General features: G+C 45.9%; 1 protein-coding gene across 29 annotated transcripts in view; it reads left to right on the forward strand.

Annotated features, from left to right (window-relative positions):
* The window catches only part of Dock9 (dedicator of cytokinesis 9), a 278,642-nt gene that overhangs the window by 208,588 nt on the left and 45,945 nt on the right, over nt 1–24,109 (forward strand). For 13 of the 29 annotated variants that reach the window (XM_052732426.1, XM_052732428.1, XM_052732423.1 and 10 more), the window contains 11 exons: nt 1,062–1,176; nt 3,364–3,430; nt 4,613–4,660; nt 7,002–7,138; nt 14,328–14,443; nt 16,666–16,803; nt 16,915–17,097; nt 18,614–18,727; nt 18,836–19,051; nt 22,392–22,449; nt 23,231–23,308. In XM_052732426.1, the coding sequence (XP_052588386.1) occupies nt 1,062–1,176; nt 3,364–3,430; nt 4,613–4,660; nt 7,002–7,138; nt 14,328–14,443; nt 16,666–16,803; nt 16,915–17,097; nt 18,614–18,727; nt 18,836–19,051; nt 22,392–22,449; nt 23,231–23,308 (1,270 nt within the window). Of the gene's footprint in view, nt 1–1,061; nt 1,177–3,363; nt 3,431–4,612; nt 4,661–7,001; nt 7,139–7,622; nt 7,667–14,327; nt 14,444–16,665; nt 16,804–16,914; nt 17,098–18,613; nt 18,728–18,835; nt 19,052–22,391; nt 22,450–23,230; nt 23,309–24,109 lie in introns of all 29 variants that reach the window. The other 16 variants (XM_052732432.1, XM_052732414.1, XM_052732419.1 and 13 more) reach the window with 5 other exon arrangements.

The raw sequence follows: 24,109 nt of genomic DNA on the forward strand, positions 1-24,109 counted from the left end.
GGAGAGGAGGAGAGCTACCAGCCAGCCAGGAAAAACCGGGTCACCGTGGACTTTTCCCTTCTGACAATTCCACCTTTGCCAGAGGAGACTTTGCATGCTGCACCCATCTTCTCCCTGCAAGAAGTACTGAGTTCCCTTGTCAGCTCTCTACACGGTTCAGGGCTCGATGACACCCTACACTTTTACCACTAATGACAGCTGTGTTTCTTCCTTACATAAAAAACGTGCTCATTTTTTTTTCCCTCAATTGACCACCAACACCTTGAAAAAAATCTTTTTTCGATGATTTTTTTTTTCCATTTGGTACTTGGCAAAAAAAAAAAATATTGATTTAAATTTGAAATACAGCCTGAAGGGTTGTTTTTAGTCTTCTGTGCCCTTAAACAGGAGCTAAGATTCTTACTCAGTTGTTTCGATGTGAACCTGAGCCTGCTGCTTCCTAGTGGTAAAACTGGCCTCATCCTCAGCCCCCAGCTTTCTGATATTGCTTTATCAATAAGCTGGCTGAGGAGTGGCCTCACGCGTTTAGGGTGGTCGGCAGTGCTGTGTGTCCCTGTGTGTCCTTTTGGGTGTCTGTCCTGTGTTTCTCCATCCACTCCCACAGCACACCCATGCTGTGCCCTGAATGACAGGCCTCAGCGGCAGGCTTCTGGGCTGGTGTGTAGCCGCCACTCCTCAGGCTCACCTTGCTGTTCTGAGGTGAGGGTTACGTGGTGCCTTCGGAGTCCTCCCTCCCAGAGTGGATCCTCGTGGACGTGCGTTTGGTTTTTTGCATGAAATTTTACTTGGCATTTCAGAAGATCTCCCCCCCCCCCCCCCCCCCGGCATAATGAAAACTGTTCCTCGGTGTGAAAGGCTTATGCCTTCGGGCTTGTCCCTTAGAGCTGGACGCAGCAGTAGTTGTGTGTTACACCTGGGTGAGAGGTGTCTTTGTGAAGTTGTGCCTGTGGGTTACCAGTTCTTTGCAGTTTGTATGCTCTGCCTCAAAGCTAAAGAATGTTTTTCTTCAGAGGGAGATGTGTGCATCACCAAGTAGAGAACTTACCTGCATCTCCTTTCAGCATCAGCAGAGTGGCACGCTGGGAAATTCTGTGGTTCGCTGTGACAAACTGGACCAGTCCGAGATTAAGAGTCTGCTGATGTGCTTCCTCTATGTGCTGAAAAGCATGTCTGACGGTGAGTGCAGTGAGGACAGCTGCTGCTGTCCTGGTTTCAGTGAATCATTTCAGGTGGCATTTAGTTGAAAAAGTTTCAAATATTTAGGAGAATTTCATCTTCATTTTTTAATGTGTGTTAATTTGCTAAATGCAGTAGAAATAGAAGTCTTGAAGTAGAAAATCAGTTACTTTTCTAGAAAACAAATTCTAACGTGGAAATGGGGCATTTGGGATTTAATATAGTGTTTCACATGGCCCAAGCTGGACTTTTGTAGCTAAAAGTGACTTTGAACTTCTGATTCTCCAGCCTTCGCCTCCAGAGCCCTGGGAGATTGAAACCAGGGCTTCCAGATACGTCCCATTCTAGAAATCTAGGGTCTTAAAAAACATTCTCCATATTTTCTTTAAAGGGTAGCATTAAAAGTTTTCAGTCAACCCTGGAAATCTGTGTGGTCTGGATTTGTATGTGTGGAGTAGAGGCGAGGGAGAAAATGACTCCAGAGGATAGTTTACCAGACGAAGAAGCCAGTCTGATGGCCCTGTAGCCTCTTGCCCTTGCCTTTCCCACTTCGCTGAGTCCATGTGCCCTGTGTTTCCTACTCCTTCATTCTTGAGTAGCCTGAATCCAGAGCCAGGACCGTCAGAAATACTGCTGGCCACTGGCTGTTCTGTCTGGTGTATGCTAGTGGTGGCCACAGATGCATGCTGGGCCACTGTGGGCCTCCTCGGGGCTCACCTTCCTGAGGTGACTAGCCTCAACTCACCAGTTTGTCTGTCTGAGATCAGAACCCCCCAAGTGGAAGCTCACACCCTTAATGTTAGTCAAATGCATCAAACCTGGCCTAGAATTATAACCACTTCAGCCATGATTCTTTAGGTAGGTAAATGGGAGATGTTCTTAATTCCCTGAGCCTCTGATGGTACATCTGTGAGTGAGAACTTAAGTCGGCCATGTGGGATCAGAGTGAGGATTGGATGACAGCATTCCTTGAAATTGGGACAGCACCTGGCACAGCCTGGCACAGCTTCTTGCCACATATCCATGTCTTCCCTTCCTGTCCTGCCCCTGGTGAATGTAGATAGAATACAAACCTACAGCCATTGGTCTCTGTGCTCATCTCAGCCTCCAAGCACTGAGTCATTTTCCTGGTTTTCAGCGTCATGTAAGACATATCAGATGAGAGTACTCTTGTACCGTGCCCAGTCAAGAGGGTTCACACAGATTTCAACGTGTTAGGCATTGATTATCCTGTATCAGTTTCAAGAATTTCTCCTATAGATGTAACTGGTCGTACATGTGAAAACCCCATGGGACAGGGTGTTCAGCAAAGGATACTTATGCTAGAATAAGCTTAGAAAGAAAAACATCCATGCCGTAATGTCCATCGATAGAAACTGGTTAATTCCATCACGGTAGCCCATAGAGGATACGCTGCAGCTTGGAACCATCTGAGTAGAACCAGTTTGTATTGTTCTTTTAAAACTCAAAGGTAGGGGCCAGAGAGATGGCTCAGCTGTTAAGAGCAGGTGCTGCTCCTGCAGAGGACCCGAGTTCAGTTCCCAGCACCTACATTGGACAGCTCACAACAGCCTGTAACTCCAGCTCCAGGGATGAGATGCTATCTGGCCTCCAGAGGCACCTGCACTCGTGTGCACACACCCAACACAGATACTCATAAACCATATAATTAAAAATAAATCTAAAATAACTTTAAAAACAAAACAGCATATGTTTTCATTTTCAACAGGTCCCATGAAGAGGAGGGAAGGGTTCTATAGAAGGAAATGGAGAGGCTGGCTGTGGATTATTATGGTCTTCAGATTTTCTAGTCTATTTAAGAGCACATTATGTACAAGTTAAATGGATGGGCTTGTACTATAATATAGCACTAGGTAATTTATTATTAAAGTTCAGGAGTTCAAATGTTGAATAAGCCTGCTGTGTGTATTATCCAGGAGAGCCCACCAGTGTGGTTTGCCTTTTGGTAAAATATAAAATAGAGACCTGGGCTCTGGAGTCTATCCCCAATCTCATAAGTGATTATCCAATACATACATACATACATACATACATGCATACATACATACATACATACAGTGTATATTGTATATATATCTGTTATATATATAATGTGTATATATATATATATAATGTGTATATATATAATGTGTATTGTGATTCTGACCAAATAAATGCTTATTTTAGATGCGCTGTTTACATACTGGAACAAGGCTTCAACTGCTGAACTGATGGACTTCTTTACAATATCTGAGTGAGTGGTTTTCTTTACCTGTCCCCTCTTATCTTTCCAGCTGGGAGGTGTGAAGGAAATGTGTCCGCGGGCAGGATGTAGTGCATGGCACATAGTTTCCTTTGTGAGTCAGTCAACAAGGGCCCCCCTTAAGATATATAAATAATTGCTTGTGGTTGCTGAGAAGCCTCTGTGCTTAAGCTACTTAGATAAAATTGTGCAAAATGTTTTCACAGCATCGGTGGCTACTGTTTTGTTTTTATGTTAAATCTAGAACCTATCTTATCTACTCGGGATGAGTTTCTGATTTCATTTAAGCTCTTTATTTTTAGAAACACAGATCCATAGCACTTTATCTAAAACTGCTAAAGGCAGATAATTTTTCAAACTCAGAATGTGGGCTGCTTTTGAAAATTTACACTTTGGGTTTATCAGCCTATAATAGCATCTCAGACAGCACCACTCGGTCAAACACACTATACCGCGGTGAAAGAAAGAGAAATTTCAGTTTTTTATGATTATTCAGTTTGTACTCGATACATGGCGACTTAAGCAGCTTTGTGTTGGTTAGTTTGGTACAGAATGTGTTTAAAGAAACTCACGTGGGACCCTTATTCTCTGGGCTTTGTGTGTATTAGAACTGTGAGGGGAAGGCCAGGGTCCTGTCCTGCTGACAGGAGTGGCCAGTCCCATGGCTGACTTCAGTGGGGAAATTGTCGTGCCTGAACCCGGAGAACTCGTTATATTAGTTACCTCTTGTTAAAAGGCATGGTTTTTAAAGGTTCAGTGTTGTGGCTCTTGATGCCTGTAAGGGGCCATTCCATATGCTTGAGCCCAAAGAGAGAGCTCCTTGTATGGACTCCAACAAGGAAGAAGCAGTAACACCGTGACATGGAAGGTCTCCAACACACTCCAAGGCACACTGCCGTGGAGCGAGTCTGCCAGCCCTGAAGGGGTGGATGAAAACCTTTATTCTGTTCTGCTCCACCCACGACCTCAGCTCTGATGGCTGCACGTGTATGTGCGCCTCCCCGGATGTGCAAATGCTTTTCTCTGGGTGGAGGACCTTACAGAAAATTCCTGAAAGCCAAGGGTTGAGGGCTAAGTTAGTCACCAGTGCACTTTTGTTGTTGTTAGTAGACTTAACCAGTGGACTGGGCACAACTTTCACTGCACCTTCTCTAATGGTTGTCTTGTCCGCAGAGTCTGCCTGCACCAGTTCCAGTACATGGGGAAGCGCTACATAGCCAGGTACTGTGGGGCGACCTGGGAAATGTAGTGTCCTGTCCTGTGAGGCTGTGTGAGAATGGTCGTCTGGGGTGGTTGGCAGGTGGGGTTCACACAAGCAGCCAACCACCTTAGGTTGCTACCATGGAATCGTCCAGAAGTCTCTGTCAGCATTCCTGCATTCCTCCTGTCTGGTTTGGTCTCGTTCCCCTCCCAGGAGATCATCTTTAGGGTACTGTCTCTAAGTTCCCCCCAGATTCTAACACGCTTTCACCTCCTCCTCTTTTCTCCATACTTCCTGTCGAGTGTTCTCCGCTTCTTCAGTCAGTTCTTGTCCTGTCTGGCTTTAACATTGTCCCTGCTCCCAACCAAGAAGACGCAATGTCCTTCTTCTTGTTCACCATAAAGAGGATGTTTTCATCCTGTGTCACTGGCCTTTAAAATGGAGCCTTTCCTTTGTTCTGACCACTCAGTGAGTGCCCTGTGTTCTTGTCTCATCTGAACTCTGCTGAGTATCCTGTCTCCCCACTGGCCTATCCTGCCTACACTCTCCCATCTCAGGAGTGCTAGAGGTTCCTCGCAGATGTATGGCCGACAGCCCTTCTCGGGGGCATTTCCTCCCAGCACAGCTTGTCATTACCAGGCCCTTCCCCTGCCCTGTCGCCACCCTGTGTACCTGCTCTGTGTCTTTCTGTGTAGGTGGTGGGGTGGGGCCGTTCAAAGCATCATCCTGTTGTTTTTTAACAGTTTGATTATAGCAAACTACATTTGTTTTAAGAAAGTCCGCCAAGTCTAGTTTTAATTGAGATTTGTTTTTCCTATGGTTTATAGCAGCGAAACAGAACTGACATTAATTAATAGACACTGTGTTTGAGTGTGGTTGGCTTTTTATGCCGGTACTGTCCCTTCTGGAGATATCTGAGAACTTTTCAGGATTATTATGTTTTATGTTAAGAAATGAAAGCTTTTAATAAGAAACAGATTTAGTGAGGTCCTTTTGCACTTTCCTCTCATTAATATTTTGTTTTAATTGAAATGTGGTAGTTTTAAAGTTTCCTAGCCTTAACCTCTGTTTTTCTCACTACTGTAATTTTATGTTTGTTTTTGAGTACAAAATGCAAGTATATCCAGGGTGCTTTATGTCAGTCTCCTGCACTGCCCTGTGAGGATGGGCAGACGGCATCTGCTCACCGCCAAAAGCTCCGTGCCTGGCAGTCGTCACACCTTCTTGGCAATCTCTGCCAGTTACACCACTGTAAGGCATCTGGACAGTGTCCTGACAAGTAGAATAACATCCCTGAGCCTAAACCAGTGACTGTGGAAGCTGCTGGTTCCTTCCTGACAAAATGTTTCAGAAGAATTTGTAAAGTGGTTCTTTCTTCTCCCTCCCCACAGTGGATATAAATTTAGCTTTTGGAGGAAAATCTGTCACTTTGTAAGCCCCTGTATATATTTGCATAGAATATGGATTAATTAATTAAGCGTGGATGGACGGGGAGGCGGGAGTCGAGGCGGGGTTTATGTTGTTCCTTGCACTGTGGAAAGATAACGCCCCGCTTTATACAGACATTGTCATGGTCTCTGCTGCATGTGACCACGATCTCGAACCATGACATGAATGTTGTCAGTGTTTGCCGTCCACAATGGTGTGGCTGTGTGAACACTGTGCCTTCTCCTTGTCACCGGGAAGGGACCCAGCAGCATGCTGTTAATGGAAGTCCATGCATGTCCCTGTTGTACACACAGTAACACCGTCAGGGGCACGGTTGGTCCGGGACGGGGGACAGGTATCAGAGTCTGGTTCCGTCTGCTCTGGTGATGGTACACAGTAGGGAAGTGAGTTGTCTGATTGCTAACCCAGACACATGTCTGTTTTCTCTACTCGGCTGCTTGACAAGTTTAACCCAGTGTGTGGCACTTCTTCCTGCTTGGGTAAGAATACAGGTGTTCAACTGACTCATGTAACCCCTACCATCGCATGCGCCCTCTGCTTCTTCTGGTGCATTGTTTGATTAGAATAAAGTTTTGCTCATGCCACATACAATTCAGAGAGGTTTGCAATGTTCTCTTAGTTGTCAGATGCTGACTGTTATCCCCACACTGGAGCAATGCTCTTTGTTTGGAAAAGTCGCATCTCCACCATCCTTTCTCAGAGTGAGAAAGGCTCAGTGCCTTGGCTTGTGTTTGCTTCTTCGGAGTGCTTTGCTGTGCACTGTGTCGGAGCTGCTGGCTGTCTGTGTCCCTGGCCACTCGGCTTCGTGTAGCCCAGCTGCTCCTGTGCCGTGTCTCAGCTTGACTAATGCTCTGTCTCGCTTGTTATAACACATCTAACGTTTGCTTCTATCCCATTTCACTCATGTTACAGGAACCAGGAGGGGTTGGGACCCATAGGTCATGATCGAAAGTCTCAGACATTGCCTGTTTCCCGTAACAGAACAGGAATGATGCATGCCAGATTGCAGCAGCTGGGCAGCCTGGATAACTCTGTCACTTTTAACCACAGTAAGTCCCATGCCATACCATCGTAACAGCCAGCCATCTCTGTGCCGTCTCAGAGGGGACAGCCCCGGCCACACCGTACCACATCACCAACTTGATTTTTTTTCCAGAGCAAAACAATTAGGAAGAAGAGTTCCCTTCCTTGGAGGAGAGTCCTGAGCAGTGGGGGGTGACAGAATGTGGAACCCAATCAACTACGGCACCATCTGAAAATGCTTAGACACTTTGCCTAACTCCAGACAAAATGCAGCAGATTTGATGGCCAGACATCGTCCTGTATTTTAAATTTACTGCATGCATTTGGTTTTACCCGCCCCCTCCTGGCACATCTGGGTCATAGCCTTTTGCCTCTCCTGCCCGGTGTGTGTAATTGGTTGAGCACCCACATTCTGACATTCCGCCTGCAAGTGAATGTTAAGCCCGTGAGTCAGTCTGCAAGGGTGTGGAAAAGCATCCAGTAACAAAGTGACTTTTTCTGTGTTTTCAGTGTGAGAAAGATATCAAGTGTGCTTGGGATTTCTGTAGACAATGGTAAGACTTAATCAGGTTGGGGTCTGCCTTCCAGGCCGCTTCACTTGCAACCGAGACCTTTTCCTTCATCTTGCCTTCCTAACTGGGCTTTCCTAACTTCACGGTAGACATTCTACTAGTACCTGGGACCATCTTTTAAATTTACTTCTGTCAGTCGCCCAAACAGCTTCATGTGCTGCTTCTAGGTGTTTCAGTGTTTTAATCTACCTAAGGGTTTCTCAAAGCAGAAAACCTTACCAGCCACGCAGCACATGAGAAATTCATATGACCATCTATGGAGTCCCTCCTCTATGCCTGTTGTTTTCTCAAGACCATTCCTTCTTCTCTCGAGCATGATATAGCTAGTTCCTGTTCTAGGAAACCACGTGCTCTCATCCCCAGCACTGTCTTTAATACATGGTTATTAATACCTTCCCATCATCCCTAATCACAATAATTCCATCCGCTGTGGTTGTCATACCTTTTTCTTCATGCAGGCTCAGCATAAAGACCAATATTCCCACCACCTTATATTGGAAATAGTCCCGAGAAAGGTAACATGAAGTGAGGAATCAAAATACAGTGCTTCTCAGGTGTGGTGGCACTCACCTTTAATACCAGCACTCAGGAGGCAGAAGCAGGTGGATGGCTCTCTGTGAGCTCAAGGCTAGCCTACTCTATATATCGAATTTGAGGCCAGCCAAAGTTACATGGTGATAATCCTGTGTCAAAAATAACATACAAAATTTGGACTAGAGAGATGGAGGTGCAGGACAGAGACAGCAGACTGGGCTGCTGCAAAATCAGCATGCCATTGCAGCTGCTTTCTCTCCCTGCAGCCCACGTTGAAGCTGGCATCCCTGTCTTCCCGTCACACTGTCCTCAGTCACATGTTTTCCTGCTTTGCCAGGAAGTAGTGTTCTTCTTCGATTCCTTTGGCCTTCACTTGTGTCTCCACAGTCCTCTTCCTGAATTGTTTCTCCTGTTTGCTGGACTCTTCATCGTATCTTCCAGGACTCAGTCTTTCTCTCGAGCTTTAGTTCAGATTAGGTGGCGTTAGCCTTTCCTGCCAACATCTATTTCAGCTCCACATGGAACTTGGTCAAAAACCTGCAAAGAAAATGAATGTCTACTGTGTTATGTGTACAATGTATATGGCTTACATGTATGCATACATACCTGCGCATCTCTACCTAGGTATTCTGGGGAAGCTTGGGGACATGGGTGTCCTTTTGCCAAAAAAAAAAAAAAAAAAAACCAAAAACCTTATATAGCAGTAAATACAGCATCTTCTGTTAATCCAGCCAATGTGATGTAGAGCCCGTAAGTGGGCAGCCTGCCAGGGACAGCAGAGGCTAAAGTAAAGATTTTTCAGTGGCTTTTCTTTCCTTTTTGTCAGACGTCAGCGTGGACAGCAGGGGGCAGCAGAGGCCTGTGACAAGCCGGTCTTCTGTAGACCTGGCTGCCCGTGCTCTTCCCGAACTCCAGAGAGAAGGATGTGGGGAATCCACCATGTATGCTGCCCATGGAACACCAGCATTTCTGAAAATGGTGTAACTTAATAGGTCCTCTGAGATGGCAGTCTGTCAGTAATTAATGTTTATTGCAGTTGAATTGACTCAGACTTAAGAATGAAAGGCGCAATTCCTGCTTGAGGTTAGCCGTTTTGATGTCCTTAGAAAGGACATGAACATGTGTCCCACGGTCTTCAGGGGCCTCCACAGTTTGAGGCTGTATACTTAATGCCGTTTTCAGATTCAGGTAGCCTTTATTCCGCAGTTTTCCTCAAAGACGAGAAAGCCCATGCCGTGATTAGTATGAGTTTGTACCTCATGGATTTGGCCACAGATTACTCTGAGCATGTCTGTTTTCTTATGTGAATCATGGGGAGCTGGCAAATGATATCATTTTGCCATAGAACATTATTCTTTATTCTATACCCTTGCTCATCTGTGAAGAAAACTTTCTTGGCGATTAAATGGGAGGGGTGGATATCTGACTGTTGATCACGTTTATGTTTCTTTACATAAAATACATTGGCACCTCCTGAAGCCATATGTGATCAGTTAACGTATCTGAGATGGTAGGTCCCCATCTGAGGAATCCTTTCAGCAAGAGAGTCCTTGTCATTCTGTTTGTTTTATAACCCCAGACTTACTGTTTTTCTGGATTTGTATTGTGATCCAGAAAGGGGGGAAGTCAAAATAAAACTACAGAATTTGGCTCCATAGAGGACAGGCAGCCATAGAAATGGAAACACAGCCCGAGAGGCTGCGGCTCTGACTGCTCACACGTCCTGACCGTCAGAAGGCAGATGTGGCTCCGGGGCTCCTGCCCCAACCACTCTGGTGAAGTTACAGATGGAGTCAGCGGGGTTAGTGGAGCTATCAGGCAAGGGGAATTTGTAAACTACAGTTGGGTTAATTAAATTTAAATCTAACAGATGATATGGAGGCATGCTCATTTTTGGCCTCTGAGTGTTCAAAATACTTTGAGGTTTTAAAACAAGTCTTGTTTTGTGTGGGAGACCTGCTCCCACTTTTAACCCAGGGTATTCTTGAGGAAGGAGAAGTGAGAAATATTTAGATAGAAGGATAGAGGGGAGAGAGACAGAAACACAGAATAGCTCTGGAGGGCCTGGATCCTCATCCACTGGCCCCCTTTGTCTCTTCTAAAGGCCTTTTTAAATGAATGCCAAGGGGTAGAGCAAAGACCTCCCCCTAGCACAGCCAAGTGCAGACCCTTCCAAACACCTGGTAGCCATGCACGTGGTCAAGCCATCCTCTAATGCAGCCCTGCTGGGTAAAAAGCTCAGATCTCACTGGGAACCTTTGTAGGCCTCCACAGCTCTGTGCTGGGCCGTCGCTCTATTGGAGAAGTACTTGCTGTATAAACATGGAGACCCAGGTTGAGATTCCCAGTATCCACATAAAAGCTGGTGTGCATTGGTAACCCCAGCCCTGGGTGTATGGAGGCAGGAGGATCCTAAGGGCTCACTGGCCAGCCATTCTAGCCAATGCAGCAAGCTCCAGGTTCAGTAGAGGCCCTGCCTGAAGAAATAAGTTGGAGATGGGTGGTGAGATTGCTCAGCCGCTAAAGGCTCTTGCTGCTGAACCCGGCCACTGGAGTTTGGTCTCCAGGGCCCACGTGGTGAAAAGAGAGAGCTTACTTCTGCAAATATCCCTCTCCCCTCCAAACATGCACACCCATGTTATCTTCAAGTAAAGAAACCTAGTTTTAAATTTTCTTAATAAAACGTAAAGCAGTGGAGGAAGACACACAACGTTTATCTCTGCCTCCATGCATGCTCACACCACACACAAATACACAATTTTAAAATTAAAAACAAGTCTTATCATAGGCGTGACAGTGGTTTGAAACTTTTCTAAGTTTGAGTTGTGAATGCTAAGGACTTCCCAAACAGCCCACAGCATGCCACCCAAAGATGTTACCTTACCCCTGTGGCGAAGTCCTTTTGCTCCTGTAGGCTGAGCAAGGGTGGAGGGAATCCACACCGTGCTGCTGTGTGCTACTGCCTCCTAGTGGAAGCAGTAGTAATTACAACACAGTCTTGGCTGAACTTTGGTCTGGGACATAGCCTAGTAAAGTCTCGCTGGCAAGCATGGGGATCTGAGTTTGATCCCTAGACCCCACAATAGAACAAAAACAGCCGTGTATGGTGGTGGTGGCACGCTTGTCGAGGATAGGTGACTCCCTAGGGCTTACGGTTTAGCCAGCCTGGCATGTTTGGTGGGCCCCAGGCCAGTGAGACACCCTGAGAAAGACCTGAGATGGAGGGCTTGTGTGAACCGTACCGCTCACCTCAGCCTTCAGTTAGGAAATCTTGGTCTCTGAAGACCGCTCTTGGACTTGCTAATGGTTTCTTTTTCCTGTGTTCTCCAGTGTGACTGTTGATAGCATCTTCCCGAGACGTCCTATCTCAGGCTTCTGTGACTGAGGACAGTCTGAGCTGCCATTTAGTGTTAGGGATTTTAAAAGGATGAACACTAGTTTAAGAACTCTGCTGAGTTAAGGCCGTGTGACAAGCTGAGAGGACAGGTTTCCAGGTGACCCAGACAGACTCATTCTCCACAAATCTGGCTTAATCCCTTTTCTTTGGGTTGTGTTTCATTTTTGTGACTGTTAATTAATTTTTTCATTAATCTACAGAATAAATAGGTTTCATTATGAAATTTTCATACCTGTATATCATTATACTGTTCTCATATATGACCCACCCCAGTACCCATCTCCAATCCACACCCCCATTTTTTGCTGACCCCAAGAGACTGATAGATGGTATCATGGCTCTCTTGTCATTGCCATGTTTCTGTACATGTGTACATAATTCTGTCACTGAAGTAGCACATTGGTTCTATGTTTTTAAAACAACCCATGTTAAATTCTGATTCTGTTTCCAGGCCTTGGGTCAGGTCAATGCTATAGGGATTGCTCAGTAGGAGGCCATCTCATTTATGATGGCTACCTGCATGCACTTAGTCTGAATGTTTTACAGAACGAAAGTGGGAATTCTATAAAGAAAAAGAAATAAGGTCACCACTAAACCACATTCTTTTCAAACTCTTAGCCCAGACCACAACTCCCTGGGAGTGGACAGCAACTTCCTTAAAGGTCCCTGAGGCCTGTGGGAATGTTTTGGCTGGCCTGATCACAGGTGTTGATATTTTAGGTTTTATCCCCTTTTTCCACAGTTTGTATCTCTAACAATATTCATCAATCCTTCTTTCACTGTCCCTGTATCTTATCCCACCCCACACCACACCACCCCTAAAGGAATGCCTTGGTTTATGTAAAGGCAGCACAGTGGCATTAGTAACCACAAATAGCCGTCTTTCTTTTCTCTAGACAACTGCTTGTTCAAAAACAGACCAACAAGGGCTGGAGAGATGGCTCAGTGGTTAAGAGCACTGGCTGCTCTTCCAGAGGTCCTGAGTTCAATTCCCAGCAACCACATGGTGGCTCACACCATCTGTAGTGAGATCTGATGCCCTCTTCTGGAGTGCAGGCATACATGCAGGCAGAACACTGTATGCATAGTAAATAAATAAATCTTTAAAAATGGACAAACAAAAAAAAGGATTGGAATTAACATGGTGTCAAATATATTCTATATCCTCATGAAGAGGGAGATAGCCCTGGCTCAGGAGAACAGAGAACCACAGACATAAAAGCTCAGAACTACCTGTTGAAAAGCAGAGTTGAATGAATACACTTGGTAGTGTTTGCATGGCAGTCTCAAAGCACTTCCGTGGCTTTAAAAGCTCCTCTCTAGCATTTGCAGAACTATAATTCTCACATTTCCTTCAGTCAGAACAAGGTCCAGCTATTCTCTTTTCCTCTTGTTCGACTGTATCAGTCCTCTGATGTAGTGACCCAAGAAGGAATTTGGAGTATAGCTTCAGGGTGGGGGTGGGGTGAGGTAGGGAGCGGTTCCCATTAATAATCTCAAGGAAAATCTATCAGTTTTCTATATTTTTCTGATCTGTGAACTAATGTCTCCTCTTTGGAGTATTAAAAAAAAAAGAAAAGACCAATTAGTAAGTGTTGCTTTCTCTATCACTCCTTGGAGAAAGTCATTACATTATGTCCTGTTGTATTGCCATCTTTCTGGATAAACTAGACACCATGGTAACATCTTTACATCCTCTCCATGTGTTTCTGCTAATGCATTCCATTTCATAGTTTAATATCTCAAATTGTATGCCAAACTGCATTTATATCATTACTAAATTGATTTTGCAGCCACTGTTGAAGATTGCAATTTATGTTTAAATTGTTTATGATGAAGCTAAATTTATCTGACAGGTCTTTCTGGTCCTTTCCTTTCCTTCAGCATTTCTTTCCAATATATTGGCTTTTATGCTTTTTATTAAAGCAAGTAGAAGACTATTTACAGTACAGTCAACTCTTGATTATCACTCATGATTCTACTAAATGCAGGCCTTGGTGCTACTGACTTAGTGTTTTATGTCACTCACTTTGTCCTGGGCACATTTCTGTGAACCTCACAATACTGATGAATTTATCCTCACTACAGCCCTTTGAAGTGTGGATACTTTGTCCCTGTTCTACCGATGGGGATGCTGAAGTGTAAAGGGATCAGCTGACTTGCCTAACACCAGAGAGTAAGTTGTAGAGCTAGGTGGAGTGGCCAGCCATCAGCTCCATCTCCATCCTTTCACCATGGGGTGCTTGGGACGTTGTTGCACCCCTGCCATTGTGACAGCTCAGTCGTCCAGCTGGTACACTGCGACTGGTTTTGGTGGATGTGCTGGCACTACCACCTTACCACCTGATGATCTTGGTCAAGCCCTGTAGCTTACCTGTGCCTCTTTCCTTGTCTGCAAAAGGTATTTAACAAGGTGCATACTTCCCAGGGCTGCCCAGTGACGAGATAATATCATGATGGCATTCCCAGACTCAGCTGACACCCAGCGAGCACACTGTAAATGACTGCTGCTGTCACTGAGCCTCCAGAGTTGGAAAAGAGGCATCATTGAATGGAAACATTGTTAATGCCAACTCCCTACAAAAGCAAAGAGGGAGATGGGCCCTGAGAAGAGGACCTTCTGTAAATAATCCAAAGTTGACTGTCACTGTCATATCCCACCAGACCTGTTGCCTGAACCCCCAGATAGTAATGCTGTGTCGATTCACACAGGCTATGGCCACTCAGAGGCGGATGTCCTTCACCAGTCACTTCTCGAAGCCAACATTGCTACCGAGGTTTGCCTCACCACCCTGGACACGCTCTCTCTGTTCACACTGGCTTTTAAGGTTTGTATTAGACACACACTGTTCAAGGTCAGAGTTTTTACCTGCTAAGTCCCCTGCTTATAAAGCTCAATCAACACACATGCCTGGTGTGTTTTCACTTCAGCTGCTTTTGCTCCTATAAGGAGACTGCTAATCTCTAGGCTCCCTGAAAAGCTTTCTCGTAGTGAGTGACTGCACTTCCCATTCTTATATAGAATAAAGCTTACGCAGCCCACGGGTGCTGCGAGGTTGGAAATGCCAGAGGCTGTCCCTGGAGGCAGCTGTCTTGGCTAGAAGAGTGTTTATCCTAAGCCCTCCATATGATAAATGTGGGAACCTAACCAGACGTTTCTGCTCTGAGTATCTTAAGCAAAGCCAAATGTCTTCAATTAGATATTTAAAGAGAGAGGTGAGTTAAGCGTAAACTCATCTTTTCAAATTATTCATTTATTACTAAATTAAATGGCGAAAGTATGTCATGGAAAAGAAATGAAAGAGTTTTGGTCTTGTTCTTAAATATAGCAAATAATAATTAAGTCACTGGTGCAGGTTCTGCAAGTCTCCCTGTGTTTTTTTGTAGAAGGAAGAGGTACAAACCCAGTTTAGAAAACATTTTTTTAGTTAGTATACAACATGATGGGTTTAATTGTGATATATTTATACATATATACCATTGCACCGTGTTCTGTCTTGTTAGGAGCCTAACACTTCCAGTCAACGGTCCTTTCTATTTCTCGTATAGAAACAGACATTGAGTTGGTGTTAATATCTATGAGTATTGGAGCCATATGTTTAATTACAAGGGTATTAGGGAACAGTATCCAGGGTCATGCTCCTTTGTGTTTTCTCTACTTATTGTGAAACACACTTCTTGGGCTGAGGGCATAGATCGATTGTTACAGTATTTGCCTAGAATGCATGAGGCTCTAGGTTTGATCGCCAGTATCCTAGTCCAGATGGGGCAGTGCGTGCATGTAATCCTATCACCTGGGAGATAGAGATGGAGGATCACAAGTCCAAGGTCATCCTTGTCTACATAGAGGGCGAGGCCAGCCTGGGCTACATGAGACTAGCTTAAAAGAATTGCTTTTGCTTTACTAGTGACACTAAAAATAATGATCTCCCCCCAATATCATGTCACATGTTACTATAGTGTGTTCTCTCCTTGGGTGACATGCTCCCCGTCCCCCATTAAGCATGTTACTAGGAACTCAGTTGAGACACAGGGGAATACCCACACTCAGCAAACGCATCTGTGGGAGCAATGCCTGCTTTCATGGAGTCCTGCTCCAAGTGTGAGGTCCAAACCCCACGGTTGGAGAAGCGCGCTCTGCTAGAACCACAGAGAGATCTTGGAATCTCTCTCTGTATAATTTTAGTGTGAAAGTCTAGGCAGTGAAGGTTCTGAGTGTGAATATGTTCAGCCATGTGCATTGTGTTTGTGTTGAGCACAGATCCTTTAGTCCCGAGCAGCAGTGGCAACGTGTCTCCTTGCTCTCTGACTGGACCCTGCCATGAGAAGAGGCAGGAGACTTTGGAGGAAGGACCTGTGCAGAGCAGGCACACAGGCAGGAAGGCTACTTACAGCCCAAGAGCATCATGGGCATCCCTCCCTCTCCTGGCCGCTAATAACTGTGGCTGGTTTTGTACCTACCTCCTTTCTCCATTCTGGGATTTCTGACCTCAGTTTGTTACAGTCGGAACACCAGGTAGTTTTAGAGTTGCTGACTCACAAACGAGACCGTCAGGCTCAGTTTACCTGTGTGGTGCCCGGCCAAAGCCTATGCATGCTGTCCCTTCAAACTGTCTGATTATAGGAAAGCTCAATGCCCAGGACGCCAGGCTGGGGAAGGCCGTCACTTTGGGAGGACAGGATTCATGGTCCTTACGTCAGGGTTGTCCCCGCCCATCAGTACACTGACACCTGAAATGGCACCCCATGTTAGAAGTAAGACACCCCCAAATATCACCACCAGAGTCAGCCGATAAAATTCGTGTGTGTCAACACAGTTAGCACTGAGCCTGTCAGCCATACTGCAGTTTTCTAGGATACCTTCCCCAAGCGGTCCATGTTCTGATGGACTTGCTTGAACTACAGGAGCATTCTGTGCTTTCCTTGGGCCACTTGTAGCAGAAATTTTTATCTCTGTGCTCGGGAGATAGTCTTTGAGACTCTACGTTGTGTGACGCCTTTGAGATGTTAGACATGCCTCTCTAACAGTGATGTCAATGTGTGTTTTCAGAACCAGCTCTTGGCTGACCATGGACATAATCCTCTCATGAAGAAAGTTTTTGATGTCTACCTGTGTTTTCTTCAAAAACACCAGTCAGAAATGGCTTTAAAAAATGTCTTTACTGCCTTAAGGTCATTAATTTATAAGGTAAGTTACTTTGAGGCCACGGTTGTACTGATGGTTCCAGGTTTCTCGCCTTCTGCCTGGAGCTGAGGACATCTGGGAGTGCTGACCTCGCTGGTCTGTGTTCTGTTCTAGTTCCCCTCAACGTTCTATGAGGGGCGAGCAGACATGTGTGCCTCTCTGTGCTACGAGGTGCTCAAATGCTGTAACTCCAAACTGGGCTCTATCCGGACCGACGCTTCCCAGCTGCTGTACTTCCTGATGAGGAACAACTTTGACTACACGGGGAAGAAGTCCTTTGTCCGGACACACTTACAGGTGTGTACTCTGGCTCCGTCAGGGCACAGGTACCTAGTGGAATCCTATCTCCTTGAGGGTCACGTCGACCAGCACACCTCCTAAGTGCTACCAAAGGCTGTAAGTGGAATGTTGGGAAGTCACATGTACTGGTTGTGATTGTTTCATATTCCATACTGTAAGACCTGGCCTGGGGTGTGTTTTATCACTGGCTTGATATCTAGATATTGAATCAATATTGAACTGACTGATCTTCTGTTGGCTCAAGGTACTTAATATTAAATACCTTAAAAAAACAAAAACCCCAAAGTAGGTTTTCCTGTCTTCTGTTCATGAGTACCTCTCTTGTGTGTCCAGTAAAAACATCCAGAGTTCTCTGCTCTGAGAACCAGCTGAGATAATAGAAGAACTCTGTCCTCACAGATGTGTTTTTTATGTGCATGTGACAGGAGAGCCCTTTTGTCCCTTTGTTAACATCATAGTCATTGTCCACAGACCTAATGTGCTAGAATTAATGACCACAACCAGGAGCAGAACAGCAGATCCTCTCCTGGCCCTCATGGAGTGTGCATTCAGGGAGGCCTCAGACAAACCCACGGCCCTTACAGTATGGTTGGCTAGTGTTCCCACAGAAGAACTTGAGGGCACCAGGATCTGGTTGGGGATTCTGGGGAGCAGGGACAGCTTCTCTGCAGACCTGAAGGATGAGGATGGAGCCTAGGTTGAAGGGTAGCAGACATGTTCTGGGTCATGGATGCACCATGAGAATTACCCATCTGGGAAACTAGAGAAGTCCCTTCATGTTTAGAATGCAGGTGAGAAGTTACAGAAGATGTGCTGTGATGTCTCCAAATCTTTGTACAGTTGGAAGACCCACCTGAACTTCAGTTTTAAGAGCAGATCTTAGAAGGTCCACACAGAGAACATTGTCCAGTCGAGGACAGAGAGGACGATATTGTGGATGAGGGATGGTGAGATAGGAAGAAGAGGGGATTCAGTTGACATTCTCCATGGTTGTGCTTGCATCCTGTGAAGGAAGAGGAAGTAAGGGTGGCCTCCATGTTTGATCCCAGACACCTGAGTCAAGGCCATGCTATCCATGGACTTCAGAAAAGGCGGGTTGCCTATTGTATTAGTATATTTAACACCTGCATGTTCTGTTAAAAAAGTGCACAGAACCTTCCACATAATCTCAGAACAAACACTGAGGAGAGAATAAGGTCTCCCCTCACTGCAGAGTGCGGTGGGTAAGTGGCGATCCGAGTGGCGTGGACCTATCTGCTTCTTGTTCTTCTGTGCTCTTTCTGATTCACCTTTTAATTTATGAGCTGAACACATTCGGAAAACAATCATATTCTAAGTGATAATTGAAAGTGCTTAAAAAAAAAGGAATCTCAGCCACTGCTCCCCACACTGGTGTGGTCCCCACCCCGCGCATCTCGCCTTCACGTTGGCTTTGTGCACATCCTAACTGAACCCCGAAGCTGAGCCTGACCATCATCTGAAGAACTGATTTGTTTGTGTTTCTGCCCCTAAGGTCATCATTTCTGTCAGCCAACTGATTGCAGACGTGGTTGGCATTGGAGGAACCAGATTCCAGCAGTCCTTGTCCATCATCAACAACTGTGCCAACAGTGACCGGCTCATCAAGGTGAGTGACTTCCCGTTTTCACCCCCAAGACTGCCTCATCCTAGGATGTGTGTGTCGAGGAGAAAGTGGGTGCAAGTCATGAGTCCTTTCTCCTCTCCGCTTGTCTAGCACACCAGCTTCGCCTCTGACGTGAAAGATTTGACCAAGAGGATCCGCACAGTCCTGATGGCCACAGCCCAGATGAAGGAGCATGAGAATGACCCAGAGATGCTGGTGGACCTCCAGTACAGCCTGGCTAAGTCCTATGCCAGCACCCCTGAGCTCAGGAAGACATGGTTGGACAGCATGGCGAGGATCCATGTTAAAAATGGAGATCTCTCAGAGGTAGGGAGCCCTGCCTGCCTGAGTTCTTGAGAAACAATTATACTCTATTCATTCTCTGAAGGTACCTTTGAGGAAAATTGTACCCATTAATCAAAAGAAGCCAATGGAAACAACTTGGTGCCTTAAGCACATACTTGAATAGGAGTTCTAGGCTGGGATGATTTTGCAATTGTCTGGCCATTTTGCTCATTGGAAACAGATTACAAGGAAACAGATTTATTTAGTTGCTTGCTACTTAAAGTACATTTTCCTGCACCAAAACTCCTCTGTGGTTCTATTTCATGGTAGGATCAGCTTTTCCTGCTGTTGTGATAATGGTAGGGCATCCCATTCTCCTGCTGTGGATGTGTGGATACTTAAACATTCCCATCTGTTCAGAGCAGACACATTTCAGTATGTAGACAGCATGACTGGGAATAGGCATGAGAGAGAAACTTCAAACCCAGGATCACACGTTTCCAAACTCTGTGACGTTGCACCACTTTGAGTCCCTTTGTGCCTTGATGGTGTCATATGTAAAATGATAAATTCAAGGACGCTAATGGCTACACACAGGTTCTGTATTCCTGTGGGACCACTGCTCAGGGTTTGTGGCTGGACACATCTGCTAATGGCAGCAGTATCGCCAAAACAAGGGTTTTCACTCTGACCTTGGCTGCTCATGGCTATCTTAGTGATGAAGATTCTAAGTCTGAAAGGCTGGTCACGGTTCATCAGGGTGACATGTTGAAGCGTACACGGTCCCTTCTGCTTCACTATAAATGTAACTAAACTGCACCGTGGCTATTGTAAAAAGAAAGTTACAGTAGTAATTTTCCTATCATTCTCAGAATTTACGACTTTTTACGTGATTTTTGTGGCCCGGGTTTCTTATAAGCGGGAAGAGCCCTTTCCAGGTTCAGCTGTAGTCTGCGTTCACTCAGACCCCTGCAACACTAGTACAGATGGGTGCCTTATCAAACAGAAGTGTGTTCCCTTACAGGGGGAGGCAAGGGTCGGAATCTCGGTGTTGGTAGGGGCTGCTTTCTGAGCATCCCAGGGGAAAGTGTGACCCTGCCTCTCTCCAAGCTGCTCACGGTGCCGGCATTCCCTGGTGTTCATTGCCTTGTGGGCAAATCTCTCCAGTCGGCTCCACTGTCGCATGGAGTCTCCACTGCGGGTCTGTACTCCCGAATCTCTTCCCCCTTACGGCACAGTTGTACTGAATTCAGGGCCTACCCTGTTGCTCGAAGCATAAATTGACCATTTAATAATAAAAACCTGGAGCCGGATATTGGGGTTGAAAGATCAGAGAGACGAACAAGCCACTGCCACAGCTCACCTCTAGGACTCCTCAGCCCGAAAAGGACGCTTTCAGCCAAAAAGCTTTAGTTCCTGTCTCCTCGTGTCTTATATACCTTTCTCGGCCCACCATATCACTTCCTTCTTGGCGCTTCCCAAGCAAAGGCAGATCTCAAGTGCCGGGATTAAAGGTGAGTGCCACCATGCCTGGCTCTGTTTCTCTCCTAGACTGAGTCAATCTCATGGAGTCCAGGGTAGCTTTGAACTCGCAGAGATCCAGACCGATCTCTGCCTCCCGAGTGCTAGGATTAAAGGTGCGTGCCACAACTGCCTGGCAGTGGTGATCTTCAGGCAAATTTTATTAGGGTACACAATATATCACTACACCACCCAGTACTAGTGACTTCATTTAACTAGTAACAACAGTCCTATTTCCAAATTGTGTCACATTATGAGACCTGTTCTGTTTCATTTCTGTGGCCATGAGAAAATACCCAAAAGCAGCTTAGGGAAGAAAGTACATCTCTGGCTCACAGAACATCATTGAGGGGGAATTCAAGGCAGGACCTCGAACAGCTGGTCACGTCACAGCTCCGGTCAAGAGCAGAGAGAAAGAAACCTTTGCACCCATGCTGCCGGCCTGCTTGTTGCTCGGCTCGACTACTCCAGTCGACAGTCCATGAAATGGTCCTACTGACACTCAGAGTGGGTCTTGCATCAAGTGAGGCAGTCCCCTGCTGACATGTCCCTGGGCCGGTCTGATGTAGGTGATTCCTCAGTAAGACTCTCTTCCCATGTATTTCTAGGTCGTGGCAAGGTGACATTTAAAAATGACCATCATGAGGTCTCAGGGAGGTCATGGATTTGGGGGAGGGGGGAAGACTGTATAATCCAGTACACTCTGTGACTAAGGGACCAGGACAGTTCATTCATGCTATTGCTGCCACCATAGTTGGTGTGCTCTTGCTCGGAAAGCCGTCATTCACTTGTCCCCCTGCTCCGTGACTGTTCTCCAGCTGTGTGCTGTAGAAACAGGTGTACCGTGCAAGGCGTGAGCTCGTCTTGTTACAGTGGGATAACATGGTGAGTGTAACTCCCAGAAGCTCTCCTCCGCAGGCGAGGCACAGGCAGCCTGTGTACATGTGTGTTCACTACCTAAGTACACCACATGGTGGCAGCCACCCAACTGAAGACAGTGCCTGTGCTAGAATCATGGTCTCACTTCAAACACTCACCTTTAGTTTTGATAATAACGGGGCAACTTAGTGAGAGGATTTATGTGTTGTCATCTCTAGTATTGATCTTTGTGGTTGGGGCAGGGGGACTTGAAGCTAAGGTGTGCCAACCACACACACTACTACTGAGCCCATGCTCCAGCCCAGATTCTGATTTAGAATTGTGTTTTGAAAAAAAAAAAATTGCAGCCTTCCCTGTTCAAGTTGAAAGAAAATGGGCTGGAGAGATGGCTCAGCAGTTAAGAGCACATCCTGCTCCTCCAGAGCATCCAAGTTCAGTTCCCAGCACCTGCATTGAGCACATGTAGCCAGCCACCTATAACTCCAACTCTGAGAGATCCAGATCCCTCTTACAGGCACCTGAACACATGTAGAGGTGGAATTTGGCACAAATTCTCTCTCTCTCTCTCTCTCTCTCTCTCTCTCTCTCTCTCTCTCACACACACACACACACACACACACACACACACACACACACACGCAAAATAAATAAAAATAAATGTTTAAAAATAAAGTTAAAAGGAAAATTTATTAGCACCTGAAATGTGAGTCTGGGAAGAAATTTTTTTCTCTAAATATTTGTTTTGCTTTGAGACAAATGGTATAATTCTCAAAATGCTGGTTTTGTCTTTTATGTTAAAATGCAGTAATTGTAAATGTGCCTCACTTTTCAGCTCCTAAGTGTCAGTTCATATGTGAGGGACTCCTTTTTTCAAAAAGCTGTTAATAGTTGGTATCCTAGGTGCTAGCAAAAGTGTACGCCTTCCGAAGACGTCAGGTTCTCCGGGACTATTCTGAGCCGCTTGCTTTGTTCTCTCTTACAGGCAGCCATGTGCTATGTCCACGTAACAGCCTTGGTGGCAGAGTATCTCACGAGGAAGGGTAAGGAGTGATGCCTGGGCCTTGTGCAGGGGGCTGTGCGGGTGGATCTGGAGGCAAGGAATCTCGTGCACACAGGTGTGCTGCCGGTTGCTTTATCTCCAGTTACGGCATTTGATTGCCTCCATGGGCAAAGCAAAAAATGCCAATCTTCAGAAGAGAACACGGCATGTTGTCCTAGCCTCGTGCTGTTCTGCAAAACATAGCTGATGAGCCTTGCATCTGGCTGTTCCTGACCAGCTAATGTAGAGCTGAAATGACTTTATTTTCCCTTAAGATAATTCTCACCAGAACTGTTTATCAATCAAGTGACAGTTTTAACGGGAAGTTATTGAACAGATTTTCTGGAATGCAGCCCTGTGGGCTTTATCATGGGAAAAGGCAATTATGCTAACCAGAGGTCGGGGCAAGTTACACTCCATAATTGTGTATTATGCACTTGTTCCCATGAGTTCGTTCATGGTTCCTCGTGGTTAAACACCAGTTACTTGCGGCAGCCTTCAAGGGTAGCATCTCATTTTGGAATACTGAGGTTCTGGGAAAGCTGGTAATCTGTACACACAATACTGAAGAATATGAGTGTCTGATCCAGGCTAATGAGGAGTGCTTTTACAAAGTGAGAAGCATTATAAAGTGGCAGATGCCAAGGCCATGAAATGTCTATTTTGTAGAATGGGTTTGTCATACATCAGAGTCAGAATGAGAGAAGCAATCAAAGGGGCCATGTTCATATGTTATTTCCTGCTGAGTCTCTTTATTGGGTGATGCGTTTCCTCGTGTTTAGAAGCTGACCTAGCACTCCAGCGGGAACCATCTGTCTTCCCCCACAGCCATAACCCGTGCCAGAGGAAGAGCCGGGGAGGTGAGCCTGAGGATCTCCCAGCTCCCAAGGGTCCCCAACCGCTCTGTTCACATGCCATTCCAGGGCTCTGGTGGTTTCTGTTTCAATTCCGCCCTCTCCTTCTGTACCTGGGCTCTGTGTCACTCACAGCCTTTGCTCTGTGCAGCGAAGGGAAGCATTCTCATCAACATGCTTGTTGTTCCGTTGACCTCAACACCAGCGTTGATTTTTTATATCTTTGTTTCCGGCATATCAACGTGTCCTCAAGTTCCTGGGTCACAGCTTTTCTTTGGGGATTCTTTGCTTTCTCTATTGCCAGATCAAAGCAAGGCTGTATGAGGACCGTGGTGGAAACGGCTGCCTCGGGATTGACTGGAAGCCTGGACACATGTGTGGCAGGAAAATCTCTGCTTTGGGGTTCTACTTTTAAAAGCCTGATTTCAAAATACTCTGTTTCTTTTTCCTAAAATCATGAAGGAGCATCTCAAACTAGAGTGGCTGAACATTTCAAGTCCTCCCTCGCTGATACATCACACAGCTGATGTTGAACTGGCCTAAAACTGTCCCAGTGTCCGACCTGAGCTGTCACTGCTCAAGGAGTGGACACTTCCCCGGAAGCTGATCTCCCTTGAGGCCCTGGCACTGTAGCTCTCCACTTCCCAAACAAAAGGGCTTCTCTTCACCCCAAGCAGCACCTCAGCCTGCAGACCCCTGACTGTTGGATTATCTGTGTTACTGGAGGGAGTCGGGAGGGCTCCAGCCCGAGGTGTGGGTTTTCCTCCCCGAGTAGGTGAGATGATCACTACGTGAAGGAAGCAGTTG

Source organism: Peromyscus californicus, unplaced genomic scaffold (genome assembly GCF_007827085.1).
Source record: "Peromyscus californicus insignis strain IS unplaced genomic scaffold, ASM782708v3 Scaffold_12__1_contigs__length_115047231, whole genome shotgun sequence".
In the NCBI taxonomy this organism is placed as follows: Eukaryota; Metazoa; Chordata; class Mammalia; order Rodentia; family Cricetidae; genus Peromyscus; species Peromyscus californicus.